This window comes from Chrysemys picta, chromosome 13, assembly GCF_011386835.1.
Source record: "Chrysemys picta bellii isolate R12L10 chromosome 13, ASM1138683v2, whole genome shotgun sequence".
Classification (NCBI taxonomy): Eukaryota; Metazoa; Chordata; order Testudines; family Emydidae; genus Chrysemys; species Chrysemys picta.
Window position 1 is genome coordinate 3,246,318 of NC_088803.1, and position 23,457 is coordinate 3,269,774.

Consider the following 23,457-nt stretch of genomic DNA (forward strand, 5'->3'; position numbering starts at 1 on the left):
TACAAAGACTTGTGGATATGCCAGTGTGGTAAATGGAGGGAGGGGGGTAGCACTCTTTTATGGACACTCAGCCAGTCTGATAGTTATAAAAATCCTTCTTAGTAGTGGTATTCTACTTGCCTTACCTGTAAAGGGTTAAGAAATCTCATTGAAATGCTTAGGTAAAAGGAAGTGAGTTGGCAACTGGCCAAAAGAGCCAATGGGAAGACTAGAAACTTTTAAAATTGGAAAAATAAATAAATAAACCCTTCCCCTCTGTGGGCTGTTTGTTACTGTTCTCTCAGCTGGAGAGACAGAGCAGCGGGGATGCTGTAAGGAGCTTGGCCAGGTATGAACATTCCTCAGCATTCACACCTGGAATTACTCCTTTGGAGCTACGGATATGTAAGTAGGACAGGAAATGTTCAGTTAAATGAGATCAGGTTTATCTCTTAAATTGGGGCTTGTGGATTCCTCTGTGCTTTTGTTTTCTTGTGTAACCTTTAAGCTGGACCCCAGGGAAGCCATTCCTGGTGTTTAATTCTTTCCAGTTGCTCTTTAATATCTAGCAACAGCCTGATTTTCCAGATGTTTTCCTCTTTTATTTATATATATATATATATATAAAAATTACCCTTTTTAAGAACATGGCTCCTGTGTCTCAGGAAGTAAAGAGGTCCATGTGCATGTTGTTCAGTTAGCTGCTAAGAGGAACAAAGGGTTCCAGGTTCAGCTGGTGGCAACAGCTGATTTCCTTGTCTCTTTTCTTTCCTCGGCTCTTCCCCGGGGGGGAGGGGGTGAAAGAGCTTGAGGGGACCCACAGGAAGGAATTCCCAAGTGCGCCTTCCTGGGCTCTCAAGGGGTTTTGCATTTGGGGGGTGGTGGCAGCGATAGGACCCAAGGCCTGGGGATCTGGAACCTTGGGAGTTAAGAAAATATTTGCCACTCCAGGCTTCTATTAAAGGTCTTTGCAGCCCCCCACTTCTGCACTCGGAGTGCCAGAGCGGGGAATCAGCCTTGACAGCCAGTTAGTTAGCTCATGGTTGTAATCACACGCTGAGGCCTTCACAACTCTTCCTTTTCAATCCAGGCACACAGCGGCCTTGGAAGGCCAATATAAGGGCAACGGCTACAGTAACTGCCTCTGCCCATGTTGTTTAGGGCAGGTGAAAAACCTTCCCCATGAGTGATTTCCCTGTAATCTGTGCTGCCAAAAGGGCTCTCCAGGGTTTGCCCCCAATGCCTCTTCCTTGGCCTCTCAGAGCACAGGGCGTTCGCTGAGAACTGACCCTGTCTCTGCGGCTCCAGCGGGGGCTCTGTGTGCATGAAGGGAGGCTGGAGAAGACCAGTGGCACGGTGATCACATACGGATTAAAGGCGAATATGCCTTTACAATCTTTATACGTTTTTAACATTTGATCATTTTAGATCTAACTTTAGGTGTCACTGTAGTACTTTTTTCTCTTGTCTGCCTTGGTCTCAGGCGTCACTAATAACATTTGCTTTGTGTTGTTCAGATTAAACTGATTTCTGGGAGGAACCAATATACAAGTGTGGAGAGGTACAGAGGGAAATTCCCCTGGGGTTCGATTCTCTATAACTGCCCCTTGCAATGCTGATGCAGTTGGTGTTTACCGCTAGAGGAGGTAGGCGAATGGGCTAGTTTGGTGCCTGTTCTCATCCACAGTGACAATGCCCATCTTCCTACGGAAGCCTCCTTTGTCCATTTGTTAACTATTTAAACAAGTAGCCCTCTGCTTTTCCCCGTGGCTGCCCCTCGCCTTGGGAGTGGGATAGGCTGGGGGGAGTGGGGAATTTGGTTAATGCTGCCTCATTATTTCCCTTCAAAGCTCTCCTAAAATCCTCCTCTGCCCTGGAGCATAAGAAAGTATTGACAACGGGCGGCTGGTTTGCTGAGGGGTCCCTGCCGATCGTGCTGATCAATATTGTCTCATTGGTTCCTTGTCTCCCCTCCCCCATGTATCTCCCCCTGCCCATCTGTTGTCTCTTGTCTTACAGTTCATAAGCTCCGTGGGGCCCTGACCGGCTGTTTGATCTGTTTGTGCAGCGCCTCGCACAATAGAGCTCCGGCCCATGACTGTGACTCCAGGGGCCATCATGCAAAATAATAAACTAATCATTGACTTCACTTGGAGCAGTAGGAGCAGCTACTCCCTCGCGCCTGAGAGAAGCAAATAAATGACACGTACTAATTAGTGCTTAACTGTTTTCCTTTCCCGGCCTGTGTTTGATTGAGGCAAAGGAAGACAAGCCGCAGGAGAGACAACCTGGCCCTTTTGCAGGCGTTTGTTTAAGGATTGTGTCAGTCCTGTTGGTGCAGGGAGAGGAGGACGAAGGAGACAGACCAGCCTGTCCCGGCTGAGTGTGTTTGCTGCCATGGGCTCCTTGCTGTGTGTAGCTCCGGAGCGCCACCTGCTGGGGGCTTCTTTTTAAATTAACACCGGGGGAGGTTTTTGTCTGAGCTCAGACCTGCTTCTCCTCACTGTGTCCCTCGCGCAGTAATACACGGCGGTGTCCTCCGCTCTCAGGCTGGTCATGTGTAGGTAGAAATTGGAGCTGTCCTTGGAGGCTGTGAATCGCCCCTGGATTGCCGGTGAGTAGCTGTTGTCAGACGATGAATAATAGTAGATCAGCCACTCCAGCCCCTTTCCCGGAGCCTGTCGGACCCAGTACATGTTAGTGCTGCTGAGAGCAAAGCCGCTCACGGCACAGGTCAGTTTAGTGGATTCCCCGGGTTTCTTAATCTCCGGGCTGGACTGGGTCAGAACCACCTGTGCCCGGGCCCCTGGAGAGAAACAAGGTGGGCTGTTAAAAGTAATGTTTAAAAACAACAGATTAGAGACACTGACAGATACACTAGAGAGAAGGAGACAGACCCGTATGTAGAGATTAATCTAAACACTCCCTAGTATGACTGCCCGGATCTCAATATCTTCCCACGCAGGATGAGTTGTGGAGGGATTGTTCTAAAGCACTCACATTATTTGGGTGCACGAGCACTATTGACTCTCCTAGATACACGTTCCTAGATAACTTAGGAACTTTAGGGAAAAACCCTCAGCCCATGAACTGCAGAGCGATCTAAAACCGACGGGTGAACAGAGAAACAAACCCACCTGAGAGGCCAAGCAGGAAAATGCAGATTCTCAGCGGACCCAGCATGGTGATGGGATGGGAGCGCAGCTCTGTAAGTCCCTGCGCTGGATGTGGGGCCTTTGGCTGAGATGCCGGAGTCAGCGGTTAAGTAGGGAGTCGGATGTGGCAGCTTTGCATATTCGGGGGAGAGCCGGGCGGGTGGGAAATAAAAGGGTCTGATCTCAGCGAGCGGGCAGGGCCGGGCGAGAGGCTGATGGGGGTGGGGGCGTGGTGCAGTGAGGGTCGGGGGGTGACCTGGTACAGTAGAGAAGAGACCAGAACTCTGAGCCGGAGAACGGGGCTATGTGAAAACAGAAGGGGAAGAAGGATTCCCTGCCCCAGACTCGGGACAGGACCTACAGACAATCTGAGAGCGATGCTTCCTCACGGCCTGTTCTTGTCAGTTTGGCCCCTGGACCAAACCCCTCTCCACAGCTGTTTCCAACCCGCTCGCCCTGTCGAAGCCCATTGCATGAGAGCCCTCCCCAGGGATGTAGAACATGTAGAACAGGGACAGGCCCAGGCCCCACCACTCCCTCTCCTGACGCTGCAGCGCTTCATAGCTCTCTGCAAAGAGCACGATGGGGTGTTTTATGGGCTGTGAATCAGGGACCCTGGGGTCAGTTTTGTCTCTGCTACAGATTCACTTTGTGCTCTTGGGCCAGTCACTTAGGCTGAGATTTTCAAAGGAGGCCGAAGGAGCGAGGAGTCCCATTCCCATTGCCAAGCAGTGGGATGCAGGTACCTAAATCGTTTGGGTGCCTTCGAAAATCCCAAACGAAAAGGGCTCGGTGCATTTCTTGGGCAGTGTCCTAAACAGCTGTGTTCAGGTGACAGCCAGGTGGGTAGGAACGATCCTGAAGTTACGCAGGAAGCAAAACCGAACCTTTAACTACCTCCCCCCACTTGTCCTGATATGTCACATCCAGTCTTGAATTGTTCAGCAGCCACAACGCGCTGCACAAGCCCCATTCAGCCTTCTGCACGTCTGTGCGAATAGTGGCAAAATGTTGGTGTGCGAACACTGGGGGGGGGAGGGGATATTCCACCACCAGTCGTTATACAATGGCTCTGGCGTTTCTTCCTCTTAGTTCATGTTTACAAAGCGGGTTGAAGGGACGAAAGCTCATTATTCATAGTAACTGAGGCAGATTCTATTTCTGCATTGCCAGCCACTAAATAAGATACCCTCTATTCCAGGGGTGGGCAAATTTTTTGGCCCAAGGGCCACATCTGGGTGAGGAAATTGCATGCAGGGCCATGAATGTAGGGCTGGGGCAGGGGGTTAGGGAGTGGGAGGGGGTGCGGTGTGCAGGAAGGGGCTAAGGGCAGGTGTTGGGGTGCAGGGTACAAGCTCCGGTCTGGTGCCATTTACCTGGAGTGGCTCTGGGGTGGCTGCCACTGGCACCCTGTCCCCACTCTGTCCCCACTCTGCTCCTGGAAGAAGGCTCCATGTGCTGCCCTCATTTGCGGGTACCTCCCCGGAAGCTCCCATTGGCTGCGGTTCCCCGTTCCCAGCCAATGGGAGCTGCGGGGGGCGGTGCCTGCAGGCGAGGGCAGCGGACAGAACCCTCTGCCCCCCTTCTCCCAGGGGCCCCAGGGATGTGGTGCCGGACGCTTCCCCCTGCTTAGCCCCACGGCACCACGGGGTGGCAATCCCGCGGGCCAGATCCAAAGCCCTGATGGGCCGGATCCATCCCACGGGCCATAGCTTGCCCACCCCTGAGCTAGGCCTATCCACGTGCTCCGGTATTGATTCACTAAACCCCCAATCCTGCAAACGCCTCTGCATGGGAGCCCTCCACAGGCACAACTGTTTGCAGGATCAGTGTCTAAGACAGAGCAAATAGCATAAAGCAGCTTCTTAAAGTGACACCAGTGAAAATACAATCACAGATCGATTTCTTCAAACCTTGGATTGCTCCACTTTATCCATACGACCACTCCCAGGTAGCCACATGCCCCCAAATGCCAGCAACTCGCCAGAAATCTTGGCACCTCCCCACAAAGCCTAATTCCCCCACCCCACAGCCTGCTCTCCCCAGCCCCTCCATCTCCTGCAGCCTGCTCTCCCCACCCCGGCTGGGGCTGGGACACTCCAAACCCTCCACCCCCACCTCAACCCACTGACCCCCACATATCTCCTATTTCTCCACCTACCCGCTATTTCTCCCATCACCTCACCTTCTTCCACCTCCTCTCCAGGGTCCAGGAGGCACGTAATTAGTTGAGCTAGCCTAAGGGGATCCATTAATTAGGTGGGGGGCCCTTCATTCCCTTCAGCAGGAACGTCAGACCGGGGCTCCTCCGGGCGGGGGTGGGGCTGCGTCTGGCTCCTCTGGCTGTGGGGCGTCTCCAGGCTTTGGCCACGGGGGGAGGGTGCAGGCAGAAGGGGTGGAGCCGGGGGCTAGCCTCCCATGCCGGGGCGATTTAAAAGGGTCCTTTACCCTGGGTAGGGTTACCACACGTCCAGGTTTCCCTGGACATGTCCGGCTTTTCGGTCTTTAAATAGCCGTCCGGGCGGAATTTGTAAAAAGCTAAAAATGTCCGGATTTCCCCTGGATGGCTATTTAAAGACCCAAAAGCGGTGGTGAGCTGGGGCAGGGGGGCGCGGGGAGGGCTGCCTGCAGTAGGAAACCCGGGGGGGGGGGGCGCAGGGGAATCCCGCCCCAGCTCACCTCCACTCCGCCTCTATCTGCTGCCTTGAGCGCGCAGCCGCGCCGCTCCGCTCCGCTCCTAAACCCTCCCTCCCAGGCTTGCCGCCAAACAGCTGTTCGGTGGCAAGCCTGGGAGGGAGGGGGTGAGAAGCGGAGCGGCGCAGCTGTGCGCTCAAGGCAGCAGGCAGAAGCGGAGCGGAGGTGAGCTGGGGTGGGGGCGGGGCAGGGAGCGTGGCAGGGAGCGCAGTGAGTCAAGGGACAGGGAGCAGGGGGGTTGGAAGGGGTGGGGGTTCTGGGGGGGGCTGTCAGGGGGCAGGGGTGTGGAGAGGGATCAGGGCAGTCAGGGGACAGGGAGCAGGGGGAGGGTTGGATGGGTCAGGGGTTCTGGATGGGGGGGCTGTCAGGGGGCAGGGGTGTGGAGAGGGATCGGGGCAGTCAGGGGACAGGGAGGGTTAGATGGGTTTGGGGTTCGGGGGGGCAGTCAGGGGACAGGCAGCAGTTGGATAGGCGTGGGAGTCCCAGGGATCTGGTGGGGGCAGGGGTGTGGATAGGAGTCAGAACAGTCAGGGGACAGGTAGGAAGTGGGGTCCTAGGGGGGCAGTTAGGGTGGGGGGTCTCAGGAGGGGGCAGTTGGGGACAAAGATAAGGGAGGCTTAGATAGGGGTCCTGGGGGGTGATTACGAAAAGGGGTCCCGGGAGGGGGCGATCAGGGGAAAAGGAGCAGGGGGGGTTGGATGGGTTGGGGGTTCTGTGGGGGGCAGTCAGGGGGCGGGAAGTGGGAGGGAGTGGCTAGGGAGTGGGGCTACTCCCCCCCAGAGTGTCCTCTTTTTTGAAAATTCAAATATGGTAACCCTAGCCCTGGGACAATTGCCCCCTTTGCCCCCCCACCCCATGGGATCAGGTCTGGGGACCCAAGAGCGCAGGAGGGGTGGAAGGCTGGTTGAAGTGGACTCCCAGAGGGAGAAACCCGGGGGCCCAGTACCCTCACAAGGGAGGAGGGGAACTGAAGTCAAGCCCCTGAAATGGGGAAGGACCTTGGTTCAGAGCTGCCCCTGCGAGGGGACTGAACTGTTGTGTGATGGGCTGAGACCAGGAGGCCCAGTGGGAGAACCTGGAGAAGACACTGGCTGGGACTGGCCCTTGCGTCCGAGAACGGGCCAGCAGAGGGGTGTGAGAGGAGCCGTCCCCTGCAACTCCCCATCTGTGCAGGTGGGGCTGCCCTAGAGGTAACATGCATGTGTAGAGATGAGTTAGGTGCTTGATGATGGGATCTGCAAAAACCAGCACAGTGAGCGGGGAGCTGCCTCATCTACCCCCTAGGACAGGGATAAGCAAACTTTTTGGCCCGAGGCTCACCTCAGGGTTCTGAAACTGTATGGAGAGCCGGGTAGGGAAGGCTGTGCCTCCCGCAGCAGCCTCGCCACCGCCACCCCTCTGCCCCCACCCACTTCCTGCCCCCTGACTCCCCCCTCAGAACCCCTGACGCATCCAACCCCTCCTGTTCCTTGTCCCCCACCCCTAACTGCCCCCCAAGGACTCCACTCCCTATCCAACGCCCCCTGCTCCCTGTCCCCTGACTGCCCTGACCCCTATCCACACCCGCTCCCCCTGACAGCCCCCTCCCGGGACTCCCATGCCTATCCAACGCCCCCTGCTTCCTGTCCCCTGACTACCCCCCGGGATCTCCTGCCCCTTATCCAACCCCCTTACCCCCAACCATACCACTCAGAGCACCAGGACTGGCAGCCGCACCGCCCAGCCGGAGCCAGCCATGCCGCCACACTGTCTAGAGCACCGGAGCAGGCCGGCGGCTCTCACAGCTGCCCTGCCTGGCAGGAGCTCGCAGCCCCACTGCCCAGAGCGCTGGTGGCACAGCGAGCTGAGGCTGCGGGTGAGGGGGAGAGCGGAGGACTAGCCACCCTGGGCCAGCTGGGAGCTCAAGGGCTGGGCAGGACTATCCCGCAGGCCGTAGTTTGCCCACCTCTGCCCTAGGAAATGCTGAGGAGAGGTTTCAGAGGGGTAGCCGTGTTAGTCTGTATCTGTAAAAACAAGGAGGGGTCCTTGTAGCACCTTAGAGACTAACACATTTATTGGGCACAAGCTTTCGTGGGCTAAAACCCACTTCATCAGATGCATGGAGTGGAAAATACAGTAGGCAGCTATAAATATACAGCACATGAAAAGATGGGAGTTGCCTTTCCAAGTGGGGGGGTCAGTGCTAATGAGGCCAATTCAATCAGGGTGGATGTGGCCCATTCTCAACAGTTGACAAGAAGATGTGAGTATCAACAGAGGGGAAATTATTTTTTGTAGTGACCCGGCCACTCCCCGTCTTTACTCAGGCCTAATTTGATGGTGTCAATCCTGCAGATTAATTCCAGTTCTGCAGTTTCTCGCTGAAGTCTGTTTTTGAAGGTTTTTCTGGTTGAAGAATGGTGACTTTTAAGTCTGCTATTGAGTGTCTGGGGAGACTGCAGTGTTCTCCTATTGGTTTTTGAATGTTACAATTCTTGATGTCTGATTTGTGTCCATTTATTCTTTTGCGTAGAGACTGTCCGGTTTGGCCAATGTACATGCAGCGGGGCATTGCTGGCACATGATGGCGAAGAAGCAGTTTGCTAGATCAATCACTGAAAACCACTTTGCCTTGGGCGGAATACTTTCCATCAATGCGGTCATGTCTGCCACCACTGGAGCCCGCTGTGGGGTGCAAGCATTGATCCGGCGGTAGTCTATAGTTAGTCACCAGGTCTTCCCGTCTGCCTTGCGGACCGGCCAGATGCGGGAGTTGAAAGGAGAGGGAGTTAAACGAACCACTCCCTGGGCTATCAGGGCGTCCAATGTCTCACCCACAGCTTGCTCTGCCTCAGGAAGATACTTGTCTTGTTCCTGGGGCGGCACCGGGGGACCCTGAACGACAATGGGCCCCCCCCTTCCAGAGACCACAATCGGATTTATCCTGAGCCCCGACCCCGGGAATCTGCTTTTCCCATTCATCTGCCTCTGGTACCTCCACAGCTGCCACCCCCAGCATAGAGCGGGTTAGCACCCCAGAGACCCCTCCTTGTAGATCTTCCCCCCAATCTACTGCGGGGACCTGCCACACGCAGCGATTGGCACAATCTACCACCAAACGGAGCTCTCTGGGCTGATCAATCCCCAGAATAACTTCGCCTGCCATCCGCCAATGAACCCAGGGGAGGTTAGCCACCAAATCTGCCAACTCCCACCTAGGTGCTGACAACAAGTTTCCTCTCCCCTCCTGGTCCCCGTAAGCAGCCCGCACAACTGATCAAACTTGCACACATTCGGGGGGGGGGAGGGTAAAAATAAAACTGCTACACCAGTTTCCACCAGTGCCACGCAGGGGGTCCGTGTCATTCCTACCCTCATTTGGACTACTAGACGCCCTTCTGATCGGGGGACAAGGTGGCTACCCATCGTTACCTGTCCTCCGGGCATCTGTCCTCCTGCGGGCTCCCCTAGGGGACTTGAACTGGCCGATCCAAGCCGGCTGGTGCTGCTCCTGATGGGGTCAGGACGCCCTTCTGCTCCCCTGCAGGAAGGGGTATCCCCAACTGCACGCACCGGAGCATCACTCCCCGGTGGGTTTCCCTCCCCCTGTTCCTCCTCCTGTTCCAGCAAAACCCACCAGAGGTTATTCCACAGGCAGGACTGCCCCCTGCGGTTTCCAGACCGAGAGTCTGGTCTCCTGAGGTTTCTGTGATCTACTGCCGCCCCTTAGAAGCCTTGCCCACTGGTAGTTGTGGCACCGTCGGGGCGCTGAGAGCAGCCTGCCTGACTGCGTCCATCTGGGCTTCCACATCCGCGGGTTCACCTGGTCTCCACCTCCCGATCGACTGCTGTACATGGACTGGGAGACCCTGGGCGACCAGCCTCAATTCCTCCGGAGGCAGGACTATTTGAGCTATGGTCGGGGGAACCTGCCTTCCCTCTATGGCAGGCACACCCCGGCCACACAAACATGCCAGGTGAACCATTCTCTCCATGAACCGGACGGGGTCTTCCCCAGGCACAGCAGCCACCGAGACAAACTCTGCCAACAACGCGCACGGCCCCACGGCAGGCGTCATCCCCGCCAACATATCAAAGATACTATTGGGTGCGGCATGACCAGTTTGCTGCCGAGCCTCCCCGGCTAAATCTCCTCCCAACCTGGACGTGGCTTTTAACACCCGTCGGGTCTCAGCTGGGTTCAGTCCCTGATCCAAACACAGGGTCACCATGTCCCGGGCCCACCCGCTGAACCCGGAGCGCGAGGGGCCACCCAGGGCTTTTGCTAACTCTATTGCTTGTGTGGGAGTCATCTCAGTCTCTGCCACAGTGTGTCTGGTACTGGGGCTGCTCCGTCCCCTGTGGGCACAGGCCCATAGTTTTGGACCACCACAACACGGTGTCTGGGGTCCGGCCACCCGGGGCCTGGATCCAGGGGATCTGGATCACACCAGATATCCCCGTCCCAATCATCATATGGTCCCACCCCGCCCTGGGCTTTCACCCCAATGGCGGTGACGACCCAGGCTGAATAAGCCCCCCGGGTCCTGTTCTCCCGGGCGGATGCCTCCAGGACCAGATCCTTCAGACAGGTAACTGCCTGGTTCAGAGCGGCTCCTGATTAACGTAGGTGCTTCTCAAAACTTCACAGATTAACATCATTTCTTCAGTCAGTCGTTTTCTGTCTCTTTCTCTATTTCTCTTTCCCGAGCAGTGTGGAAGAACTGGGTTTGCTAGTTAGTTTCTCTCTCAACCCTTGGAATGTCTGTAAGATTGAATTTTCCTGGACAAGAGCCAGGAGCGATTTTAGAAATATTGTGACCAGGGGGTTGAGGCTTGTCACTAAAGCTCATGATCCTCCTCTTTGTTGCATCACTTTGGTCCACAGATATGTGGGAAATTCCCCCAGATTCCTTACCCGCCTCCCCTTCCATTTTCTTTCACTTACATGCATTTCAATGATGGGAATAACAGCTCTTTCCGTTCTGATTGTCTCCCTGCACTGGTCAGAATATGCTTCCCCTTTTTGTACCAGTCCCTGCTTTGCTGTGTCACTGTGTGTTTCTGGCACAGTAATACGTGGCCGTGTCTGCAGCTGTCAGCGAGCGGAGCTGCAGGGAGAACTGGTTCTTGGAAGTGTCTTGTGTGATGGTCGTTCGACTCTGCAGAGAGCTGGCGTAGTTAGTGTACCACTGGCTCGGTCTGTAGTAAATGCGCCCTACCCATTCCAGCCCTTTCCCCACGGGCTGCCGGATCCAGGTCCAGGTGACGCTGGTGCTAGAAACTGAGTCTCCGGAGATGGTACAAGTGAGTGTCAGGGACTCCCCGGGTTTCACCGCTCCCGGGCCCGTTTCCTTCAGCTGCACTTGGGAGAGGACACCTGGGAAGGAAACACAGAATGAAACCATGAGCCAGGCTCCTCTCCCCGGGGAGTGGGGAACATGTGAAAATTAAACATCCTGAGACCACGCCTAAGGTAGCGAGACACCCAAATGCCGCTGAATTACATTGGGATCCGGGCACTTCATTCCCTTAGGCTGCCTTGAATGGCTGATCTTCTGGAGTCACTGCAGCAATGAACCCTCAGGACCCCCAATAGACACGCACCTGAAGGGGCCTCCAGCATGAACAGGAAAATCAGTAGCAGGTTCATCTTAAATGAAGGTGCAAACTGTCCCCAGCAGCCGGGACCGGGCAGTTCTGTGTCTGGGGAGAGACTGGGGCTCTTCCAATCCAGGGTTTGTATTTAAACAGGAACCCGCGGGGGTGGGGGGGGGCACGGATTTGCATGTCTGTTTCACAACGTGAATATAAGAGATGACGGAGTTTGATTTTTGTCTACACACGGGGATCTCGCCGTGGGACGCATGTTCCCCTGACACAGTGAATTCAGCTCAGCAAAGTGTGAAACTGCCTAAGGTATTTGGATGCCCAAATTAAATGTAAATAAATAGAATTTGGTCATTTAACACTCCTAGGGGTCTTTGAGCTTCTCAGAGAAATATAAGTGCAGGACAGCACCTTCTTAGGAATGAAGGAATATTTGGAGAAGGGAAATTATACCTCTTGTGGTTTTCGTTGGGATTTCAAAAGAGCCCAAGGGAATTAGGCACTTAAATGCTAACAAAATTCAGTAGGATTTGGGCCCTTAGTTCCCTTACAGCATCTCTGAAATCCTATTACTGTTCGGTAGAGATTAATTATTCTGTTGGCAAAAGCGCTATATTTACTGTACAGTCCTAGATCCATTTCCAGTTAATAAGGGCTTGATTCAAATCAGGTGAGTGAAATGGGAGTCTTTCGGCTGATATCAATGTGCTTTCGATCACATGAGTTAGTGGAGTTATATTTGCTGCCTTCAGAAGATAGTAATCGTCTGAGAATATAAGCACTACAACAAACAAACAAACAAAAAACAGTGCGGTTAGTCTGTGTGTGCATTTGTGCGTGTGAGAGTCACAGACAGTAGCTGAGGACAGGAGTTTTCTCGCTCACTGTTTCCGCTGCGAGCTGTAGAACTCCAGCGCCCCCCAGCGGAGAGTTTGTCCTTAGGCAGCAAGGGCAGGTTTTTGTCTGAGCTCAGCCCGGCTTCCCCTCGCTGTGTGTCTCGCACAGTGATACCGGGCGGTGTCCTCGGGCTTCAGGCCGGTCATTTGCAGATACAGCAGGTTGTTGGGGTTGTCTCTGGAGATGGTGAATTGGACTTTCACTAAGTCTGCATAATACTGTTGGCTCCCATCAGAATAAATGCATGAGACCCACTCCAGCCCCTTCCCAGGAGCCTGTCGGACCCAGCTCATAGTGTAGCTGCTGAAGGTGAACCCGGAGGCTTTGCAGGAGAGGCGGAGAGAGTCTCCGGGCTTTTTCACATCCCCTCCGGACTCCACCAGCTGCACCTAGGACCGGGCATCTGGGGATAGGAAGATATTATACATCGCATTAATATTCAGAGCAATAATAGACAGTTACCTTCCCCCGTCCTCTGCCAATGGGTGTGAGGGGAGAAAATACCTTCCAAAGCCACTGCAAGGAACACTACATGGAGTCAAAGCCTCATTTTTCCGGGTGCTGGAGGGGAAAGGTCTCAGGGGACTGGCTGGTCACTGCACAGACACGGGGGCTGAGGACTGTCTCTCCGGGTGCAGGCTGGGCAGAGAGAGGCACAGATTTAAACATGAAACTCTTACCCTGGTTTGCGTATCCTGCTCCTTATAAGACACACAAACTCCTTCCCTAAGTGATCTCATTTCTTGCCCTCCGATTCCGGGAGAATGTGTGTAGCGCTCTGACCCAAATCCCAGTGAAACCCAAGGGCATTTTTAAGTGGCTTCAATTGATATCAGATCAGGTCCCATGTGTTTGTGTGGAGTCCAGCACAATGGGAACCTGGCCCTGACTGGCTCTGGAAAGGGGCTTTGTCAAAAAGGAGAAACAGAGGAAGGGGAAGTGAGGGATTGTAGCATAAGAGAGAAAGGGAGCTGCAGTCCTGCTAATGACAGCCCAGTGCCTCTAATTCCCTGTGAATCGTTATTATCATCTTCATCATCGTCGTCTTCATTCTCCTCTTCATCGCCATCTTTGGCACATTCTCAAACTTTACCAGCAAAAATTTTATATAATTGTTCTCGATAGCTCCTCATCTCTAACAAGGGGACAGCAGCATTTCCCTGTCTCACGGAGGAGTTGTGAAAGCAACTACATTACAGACTGTGAGGGGCTAATATATTCCCCATATTGACTGGGAACATGTCACCTCAGGACGAAATGCAGAGACAAAATTTCTCGATACTTTAAATGACTGGTTCTTGGAGCAGCTGGTACGGGAACCCACAAGGGGAGAGGCAACTCTCGATTTAGTCCTGAGTGGAGCGCTGGAGCTGGTCCAAGAGGTAACTATAACAGGACCGCTTGGAAATAGTGACCATAATACAATAGCATTCAACATCCCTGTGGTGGGAAGAACATCTCAACAGCCCAACACTGTGGCATTTAATTTCAAAAGGGGGAACTATGCAAAAATGAGGAGGTTAGTTAAACAGAAATTAAAATGTACAGTGACTAAAGTGAAATCCCTGCAAGCTGCATGGATGCTTTTTAAAGACACCATAATAGAGGCCAAACTTCAATGTATTCCCCAAATTAAGAAACATGGTAAAAAAACTAAAAAAGAGCCACCGTGGCTTAACAACCATGTAAAAGAAGCAGTGAGAGATAGAAAGACTTCCTTTCAAAAGTGGAAGTGAAATCCTAGCAAGGTAAATAGAAAGGAGCATAAACGCTGCCAAATTAAGTGCAAGAATGTAATAAGAAAAGCCAAAGAGGAGTTTGAAGAACGGCTAGCCAAAAATCAAAGGTAATAACAAAATGTTTTTTAAGTACATCAGAAGCAGGAAGCCTGCTAAACAACCAGTGGGGCCCCTCGATGATAGAGATACAAAAGGAGCACTTAAAGACGATGAAGTCATTGCAGAGAAACTAAATGGATTCTTTGCTTCAGTCTTCACGGCTGAGGATGTTAGGGAGAGTCCCAAACCTGAGCTGGCTTTTGTAGGTGACAAATCTGAGGAACTGTCACAGACTGAAGTGTCACGAGAGGAGGTTTTGGAATTAATTGATAAACTTAACATTAACAAGTCACCAGGACCAGATGGCATTCACCCAAGAGTTCTGAAAGAACTCAAATGTGAAATTGCGGAAATATTAACTAGGGTTTGTAACCTGTCCTTTAAATCGGCTTCCGTACCCAACGACTGGAAGATAGTTAATGTAACGCCAATATTTAAAAAGGTCTCTAGAGGTGTGTCACGGAGTGTGGGGGAGTCAGGACCCTGCACCCCTTTGCCTGCGATTCACCGTGACTCTTAGCCAGCCAGTAAAACAGAAAGTTTATTAGATGACAGGAACACAGTCCCAAGCAGAGTGTGGAAGCAGGGAAAGAACTGACAGGAAGGGGATGCAATGCATGACAGTTTGTTAGCAAGAGTCAGGCTAACTGTAACTTTAATAATGCGAGATTTGTAGAAGCAAGGAATGGGTGAGGCGAGTGGGAAAGAACTGTGTGAGAAGTTGTTGCGACCTTGTGTAGATAATATGGAATGTAGACTAAGCGTCTACATTAGTGAGCAAAACAAGATATCAGAATGACCTTTGTATAAACAAAATGCAGCTGTTGCTCATTATTGTCTGTAACAAAAGGTATAAATGCTTGCTGTCATTGTTTACCTGTTGAGAGACCTGCTTAGCTCTCTCCCTCTATGCAATTGATAGAGAGCTAAATAAAGCATCTGACTTGCTGTACCCAAACAAAAAATGAGAACTCTGTTATTCTCTGACAATTTGGGGGCTTGTCTGGGATGGCAATGACCGCAGAGGCACCGGCAGCTGCTACGGATCGTTCCCCTTCGAACCCCGTGGCGCCACAATAGAGGTAGGGGACCTTTTGAAATCTCTATTGGGGTGTTGGAAGAGGACTGTCCATGGGGCCGTCTGTCCCTGTTGGGCTCACGCCATCTGAACTTATTGACTGTGCAGGAAGGTCAGATGCAGAACGGTTCTGGGGAAGTGTTTTGCCACCCCCAATAAAGTAGTTGTATGCGGTTCTGGGGACCTGTTAGTTTGGCCGCCCCCATATATGCATTTGAGAGATGCATGGGTATGCAACGGTGCTGAGGAGTTTTTACCGCCTCAAGAGCGGTTGTTACCGCCTCATAGTGTAGATGCATTGCGGTACTTGGGAATAGTATCTGGAAATAGAGGCCTTGGGGGTGTGTGTGTGTGTGTGTATACACCAGTGTGAATTGAGTGTTACCGGAAGACGCCCAGAGTACTCTGCTAAGTCTTTTGGCTCGTGACCAGAACTAATCTAACGCAAGCCCGGTAACTAGAGGATCTTTTAGGAGATCCGACCCACGGTGGGCTAACTCGGCCTGGCATTGTCCGGCGAGGAGGCTACCTGGGTCTAGGAGTGTGTGAACCCATCTTCCCTCCCCTTTTCCTCTCCGTGTGAGCCACTGACAGTCTGATCATCTCACTGGATACAACGAGAGTAAGCGGCGCCGTCTCTCTCAGACTAGCCGACGCTCTTTGCTGAAGGGAGGTGTAGGAGGTCGTGGCCATCCTCGTTAGTCTCTCCTGTGTGAGTACCCTGTAGGGAGAGATCCTTAGTTTATGTGCCGCTAGAGCAGACAAATAGAGGAAGCAAGTTGGAGATTGCACAGCACCTTCTCTGAACGTTATACACAGACGTGGCCAGTCTGGACGTACGCGTGTGAGTATGAAAGTGTGCCTACTCTCAGCCGCAGTAAGTCTCAGAACCGGAGAGAGGTTTAGCATTCCTCTTTCCACCCCGGTTGACCGGGAAGGGTGTCAGGTGGATCTACCCCAGTCGTAGCAGGACTGGGCAATAGAGAAGTTGGAGAAAAGGGAAGAGTTGTGTACTCGATAACTAGAATTGAGCAATTAAGAGCACAGATCATGAACCAGGCAGCAACTCAAACCTACGCCCAGGGCAAGTTGCAAGCCTTGACACAGGACTTCCAGGCAGAAAAGGAAGCACTGGCTAAGCAAGTACCGGTCCTTCAGGGACTTGTCAAAATTTAATAATTTGTGCTCAGCATATGCTGTAAGAGCAGTGTGTTTGCCACAAGAGAAAATTGAATAGTTAAATGCCAATGAGCCATGTGTTTTGCCCTGGTGGCAAGCCTCACGAGGGAGGACTCGGGTAGCCTTGTGAGTAAGAATGTTTAAGGGAAGAGACCAGGAAGCGTGGGGGCTAGTTGAGAAGCCCACCCTCCTATCTAAATTGGTGCCCATGGAAGGGATGGTTCAATGAGAAAAGCAGGATCGGGCCCAAGCGGACAGGCAACAAATAGAGAGATTGGAAAACAGGTTGGAAACTTTGAAGGCATAGTGGAAGGAAAGGAGTAAGTAATTATAAGCATGAGGATTTCAAATCCCCTGGATAATAATTGGAATGTTAAAATGTGTGTAAGACAGAGTCTTTGTACCAAGGTGCAAGGCTCTCCTTTCTTCTGCAGAATAAAGCAACTCTTCCTTATCCCTGTCTGGCTGTTATTGGCTCTCAGCTAGGTGGACCCGATATTTCGGTGACAGTTACTGGCGACTCCGGCTAATGAATTTCTGTCTTATACATTTGGGTGTTAGGTGTGTGGATGGAACTGAGCCTCTCATTCGTAATTCCTCAGAGTGGAAGCCATCGCGAGCGATGAAGCTCTGAGGTCGAATTGGGATCCTTCTGTCCCATCCCCAGTAGCGGTCAGTATTAGTAAAAAATCCTGTAATAAGATCCTATTAGGCCATAATTCCCTCTGTTCTCTGTGTAATTCTCTGTTAGAGTGTCAGCAGGCAGATGGGTGTGTCTCTGGTAGAACCCTCTAAGGATAGCCCTTTGAATTATATGTTAAGTAAATGGCCTTTACCCGGTGTTCAAAAAAAAAAAAAAAAATAGTTACACTTTGTGTAAAAATTGATGTGGCTAGTGTTGTGGAAATTGAATTGTGGAGAGGATGTGCATTTTCCCCAGAACATGTGCAGTGTATATTGTAGCAGAGGTAAAAGAAATGCAAATCTACCAATATAGGTTGTGTTGTCTCTTTCAGATCTCTGTGTGTTTCAAAGCAGGAGTTAGAAGTAAAAGGCAATCAAAAGTCTGGGAAAGTTAATTGTGACCCTTTTTACGTAAGAATCTTTAAGCTGTGGATAGCTTTGGATCTGGAAGCAAGCCAGAAAGCATCTGTATTAATGCAATTTTCTAACTAATAAGGTAGAAGCCACTGAAACCTGGGCTGCCTATGAAACAAATACAAGGAAATATGGGGTAATTCCTCTGTTTTGTCTAAAATCAACAAGAGTATGTGTATATAAAGGAAATATTTTAAGCAATGACTGACTACCCAGAAGGGGTAGACCTCTGTTCTTCTGTCTTTCAGATCATCAGAGAAAACGGATGCCAGCTGAACAGCATTGAATGTACCATGCATTTACTGGTACAATAGGAATTATTTTTGTGTTCTATGTCCTGTCTTGTGGTGTTTGTCTTGTGGCCAGAATTGTTGGGTTTAATATTTTCATATAAGACAGTCTAGTTCAAAATTAAATAGAAGGGTTAAATCAAAAAGCAGATACTTGTTTTATTCAACTTGGAATACAAAGTGTTTGGATAAATCAGGAAAATGTGATATACTGAAATCTAATACATTTGCTTAAGTAAGAAAAAGAAACTTCATTGGCCAGATTTTTTTAATTGAAAAAAATTGTTGTTAAAATTTGCATACCAACAGTCTTTGGAAGCAAGGACATGGAAGGTTAACCCACTCCCCATATTGCCCATGGGATCCTTCTGGCTACCTCAGATTTCTAGCCAGAGGGCTGGGGAGGGAGGAAAGCTATTGGACACCAGAGGTTGTACCGAGTGGACTCCTCAAAAGTGGGTGTGCTCGTCCTGGTTTGTTGCTCCAAATCTCTGTAATAAAGTTATTTTACTGGAAGGGTGTACATGGCATACATTGAATAATAAGACTAATGTACTGTATAATGGCAATGTGCATGTGTTCATTGTTGGGAAAAGGTGTCTGAGTGAAGAGTGGAAGTTTCCTTTGTAGGTTAAAAGAAGCCAAGAAGGGGAGAAGGAAAAAGAACAGAACGAGTTAACTGGAAAAAATAGCTAGCAAGCTCAGTCCAAAGATAAGACGCTGGCCCCATCCAAGGACACTGCCCACAGCTAAGACTTGGCTGACAACCAAGAAAAGGGGGGTCTGAATGTGCCCAAGCAACTATGAGATCTGCAAAACACTGCCAGGCATTAATGAAATATGTTAGGTTTTTTCTCACAGATAAAAGAAGTGCTACCCAAAGACCCTAGCAGCCCTGCCGTTCATTGAAACAAGGAGACTGAGTCTACGTAAAGTCCATCAACGAAAGACTGCTTTGGCTCCACGCTGGAAAGGCCCTTTCCAAGTCCTGTTAACCACCAACACCGCTGTGAAGTGCCAAGGACTACCTGCCTGGACCCATGCTTTTCACTGTAAAAAGACCCCTCCACCTCGGGAGGACTCTCCGACTGATGATAAGCCTATTTCTCCTTCTAGCTCTGCTGTGCCTTCTGGACAGCAGGAAAAAGAAGAAAAAGACAAGGTGAAGTGCTAGTAACCTCTCCCTTGTCCACTGACAGACCTACTGTGCCTTTGGATTTTTCTAGAAGAAGCAAAACCATTACAGGGTGATGTGCTAGTAACCTCTCCCCTGTATGATGCTGAACCACACTATTTCAGGAAAAGAGAAGAAGGAACACTTGCTTCATTGAAACCACAAAGTCCAGGGATTCCTGACTACAAGAGACATTAAGAACTGACCCTGGTGAAGAAACAAAGAATTATACACTGGCAGGAAGAAACTTGTGGGACCCATGCTTGGGAACATGGTATTATTTGGATTTGGGGGTTTATTCTACAGGCTGCGCCCTGTGTTTTGGATAAGTCCTTCAGCATGTATTGCCCTCCCTAATTGGATTTTAAATGATAAGTACCAAAGGCACCTTGTTGCCATTGCCCCTGCCACCTCCTCCATTACACTATTACCCCTGTAACACATCCAAATACAGAAAATGCCATATATTTGATAAAACCAATGACTAAGGCCTTCACACTTTAGTGATTTATTTAAATATTGTTTGAAAAAAAATATTTTTAAGGTTCAGGATATCCCATATAAGCGAACAATTGAATGGATCAGTGGAGATAAAAGTATATGATATCACTACCCGTGAACCCCAGAATCTGTAATTGCAATTGATGGGTTCTATAGTGAATGTTCCTGGAATTTGCACTGTGTTAAATGAGAGAGGCCCTTATTGTTATTTGGTCACCCAATTAGTGAACAATTAAACCAATACCCAGAGTTTGTTTTGCCACTGGAAATTTTACCTGCATAGAAATTATTCCAGTGACTAATAATGTGACCTGTACCTTATTGCAATACACCCCTTCTTATGCCATTAATATCAATGCCTCCTGGAAGTACATAAAGATGTTCAACCAACAGATGTGGTATAGTACTACACCAAAGAGAGATGTATTAGGATATCAATGGACTGTGATTAACACTACACTAGGGACTGTTAAATTTTCATTGCCCTTATCCAGTTTCCAGATTACCTCTACATACCCAAACTGCTCATAGGGGGCTGCCATTAGATTAGCACAACAGAGGGCTTGGGTTATTTCTTCTAGAAAGAAGAGAGACTTGACCGGATCCCTATGGGATGGGGCCAATAGTGCAGCAGCAGTTTGGAATATTTTTAAAAACCAAGAACATGATGAGAAATTGGGGCAACTAGAGAAGGCCACTGGCCTTGTTTCTGGAGCACAACTAACCCAGGTACAGGCTGGAGTTGGTGAGTTACAAGTTATCTCCGCCCTTAGTTCTATGACCCAGAAGTTGCTGACAGAGATGGTATTGAATATCACTGAGGCTGGGAAGGCATTGCAGTGGGATCTAGCATGTTCAGAAATTCAGGATTTCCTGAATGACCAGCTAATGGCCATTCAGAATGATCTAGAGCATCAGGCTTGGCCCACTGCCCTTACAGACTCATCAGGAGTACCATCTGATCTGTGTCCATGGAGACATAGTTGGAGACTTTCTGGGTGGAAGTGCGGATGTTCTCAGTGCTCCTTCCAAGCATATGGACCGGTTGGGGGGGTGTGGGCTCCCACATACCGAATCCTGCCAGGTTCATGGGGAGGATGCATGTGGGATTGGGTAATTCACCGAGACATCTGGGAAATTAGACCTCCTGGTATGCCCAATCGATTTTTAGTCAGTGCTCCTGGGATTACATCTGACATTTGGAGGGGGTTAGGGAGTCAATGGACATTAGAACCCCCACAGCTTCAGTGTATTCGTAAACTGAAGCCAGGAGAAGTTGTTACTCTTCATGACTACGTTTGCTGGGAGGGTAGGGGACAAGGAACTACCCTAACAGGACACTTATTTTTTTCAAGCTAATGATAGCTGTGTGCATGTTAAAGCCACCAAATTGCAAAATATGCATTTTAATCTCATTACCACTGCAGGCAATCATATTATTTACTGGCCTGCAGATAGAATTTTGCAAGTAGTCCTTAGGTTCCAGATACCCTTTAATTGGACTAGTTCAGTACCTGATCGATTTCAAAATTTGTTTTCACTGTTACCAGAGGTTCAGAACATCTCTGAAGTACACGGGCAAATTCACATGCTTCAAAATATATATCAAGTTGAAAAGTATGCCTTTCATACAGCTTATAGAGTGTCCACCTTATGTACTAAGTATGATGTATTGTGTTATATGACTAAGATTGTACAACAACCCCATCATATTATCGCTATGGGAATGTTATTGCTTGTGTTGTTGTTAGCTAGTGTAGTAGTATGTTGTTGTTGTTGTAAAGGACGTAATAATAGTAATACCTTTCATGTCCATGCTCATCATGCATTGTCATTACATCCAATCAAAACCCCTAAGGTTGAAGCATCTGATGTAGAATCTGAATTCCGAGATTTAATGCAAACAGAGATTTGAAAATGTTTGTTGTACTAGTAGTACAAAAGGGGGGGTTGTGGAAGCAGAGAAAAGAACTGACAGGAAGGGGATGCAATGCATGACAGTTCGTTAGCAAGAGTTAGGCTAACTGTAACCCTAATAACACAAGATTTGTAGAAGCGAGGAATGTGTGAGGCAAGTGGGAAAGAACTGTGTGAGAAGTTGTTGCGACCTTGTGTAGATAATATGGAATGTAGACTAAGGGTGAGCAAAACAAGATATTAGAATGACCTTTGTATAAACAAAATGCAGCTGTTGCTCATTATTGTCTGTAAAAAAGGTATAAATGCTTGCTGTCATTGTTTACCTGTTGAGAGACCTGTTTAGCTCTCTCCCTCTATGGAAATGATAGAGAGAAAATAAAGTATCTGATTTGCTGTACCCAAACAAAAAGTGAGAACTCTGTTATTCTCCAACACTCCACAGATACGTAGAAAATTCCCCTAGATTCCTTACCTGCCTCCCCTTTCCATTTTCTTTCATTTACATGCATTTTAATGATGCGAATAACAGCTCTTTCCGTTCTGATTGTCTCCCTGAGCTAATCGAATCTGCTTCCCCTTTTAGTACCAGTCCCTGCTTTGCTCTGCATCACTCTGTGTGTGTGTGTCTCTCCTTGCACAGTAATAGGTGGTGGTGTCTGCAGCTGTCAGCGAGCGGAGCTGCAGGGAGAACTGGTTCTTGGTAATGTCTTGTGAGATGGTCACTCAACTCTGCAGAGAGCTGGCGTAGTTAGTGTACCACTGGCTCGGTCTGTAGTAAATGCGTCCCATCCATTCCAGCCCTTTCCCTACGGGCAGCTGGATCCAATTCCAGGTGACGCTGGTGCTAGAAACCGAGTCTCCAGAGATGGTACAAGTGAGTATCAGGAACTCCCCAGGTTTCACCGCTCCCGGGCCCGTTTCCTTCAGCTACACTTGGGAGATGACACCTGGGAAGGAAACACAGAAATGAATCAGTGAGCCAGGTTCCTATCCCCTGTGAATGGGGGACATAGGAAAATAAAACACCCTGTGAAAGCCAGGGCCGGCTTTAGGCCGATCGGCCCAATTCCCCTGAATTGGGCCCCCGCGCCTGAGAGGGCCCCACGCTCCGCACCTAAGAGGGCCCTGTGCCCAGTGGCCTTTTTCATTTTTACTCACCCGGCGGTGCTGCAGGTCCTTCACTCGCTCTGGGTCTTTGGCGGCACGTCCTTCACTCACACCAAAGGACCCACCGCCGAAGAGCCGCCGAAGATCCGGAGCGAGTGAAGGACCCGCCGCCGAAGTGCCGCTGAAGACTCGGAGTGCCGCCCAGTAAGTACAAGCCCCACGAATTGGGCCCCGCACTTACTGAAGCCAGCCCTGGTGACAGCGCTTAAGGGAGTGAGCCACCCAACTGCCACTAAACTCCATTGGCATCCGGGCGCTTCACTCCTTAAGGCTCCTTGGAACATCTCTTCTGCAGTCAGTGCAGCAAAGGACCTTCCTTACAGCAATAGACACGCACCTGAAGGGGCCTCCAGCATGAACAGGAAAATCAGTAGCAGGTTCATCTTAAGTGAAGGTGCAAACTGTCCCCAGCAGCCGGGCCCGGGCAGTTCTGTGTCTGCGGGGAGACTGAGGCTCCTCCAATCAGGGGGTTGCATTTAAAGAGGAACCCTCCGGGCAGAGATTTGCATGCCTGTTTCACAACGTGAATATAAGAGATGACGGAGTTTGATTTTTGTCTACACACGGGGATCTCACCGTGGGACGCATGTTCCCCTGACACAGTGAATTCAGCTCAGCAAAGTGTGAAACCGCCTTAGGTATTTGGACGCCCAAATTAAATTTAAATAAATAGGATTTGGTCATTTAACACTCTCAGTGGTCTTTGAGCTTCTCAGACAAATATAAGTGCAGGACAGCGCCTTCTTAGGAATGAAGGAATATTTGGAGAAGGGAAATTATACCTCTTTTCTTGTGGTTTTCGTTGGGATTTCAAAAGCGCCCAAGGGAATTAGGAACCCAAATGCTATCAACATTCAGTAGGATTTGGGCCCTTAGTTTCCTTACAGCAACTCTGAAA

The 23,457-nt window shown here is 50.3% G+C and overlaps 2 long non-coding RNA genes and 1 gene segment (V, D, J or C); 2 read left to right on the forward strand and 1 right to left on the reverse strand.

Annotated features, from left to right (window-relative positions):
• Positions 1-3,238, forward strand: LOC135975410 (uncharacterized). The gene is made up of 3 exons (XR_010592429.1): positions 1-384; positions 1,497-1,625; positions 1,999-3,238. It is a non-coding gene; the product is annotated as an uncharacterized LOC135975410 (long non-coding RNA).
• Positions 3,239-10,608: 7,370 nt separating this feature from the next.
• Positions 10,609-11,512, reverse strand: LOC103307289 (immunoglobulin heavy variable 4-61-like). The segment is given in 2 exon segments: positions 10,609-11,187; positions 11,415-11,512. Coding segments are annotated over 2 exon segments (375 nt in total).
• Positions 11,513-15,590: 4,078 nt separating this feature from the next.
• LOC135975416 (uncharacterized) lies at positions 15,591-19,086 on the forward strand. Its single transcript, XR_010592436.1, has 2 exons — positions 15,591-16,074; positions 17,426-19,086. It is a non-coding gene; the product is annotated as an uncharacterized LOC135975416 (long non-coding RNA).
• The last annotated feature ends 4,371 nt before the right edge of the window (positions 19,087-23,457 follow it).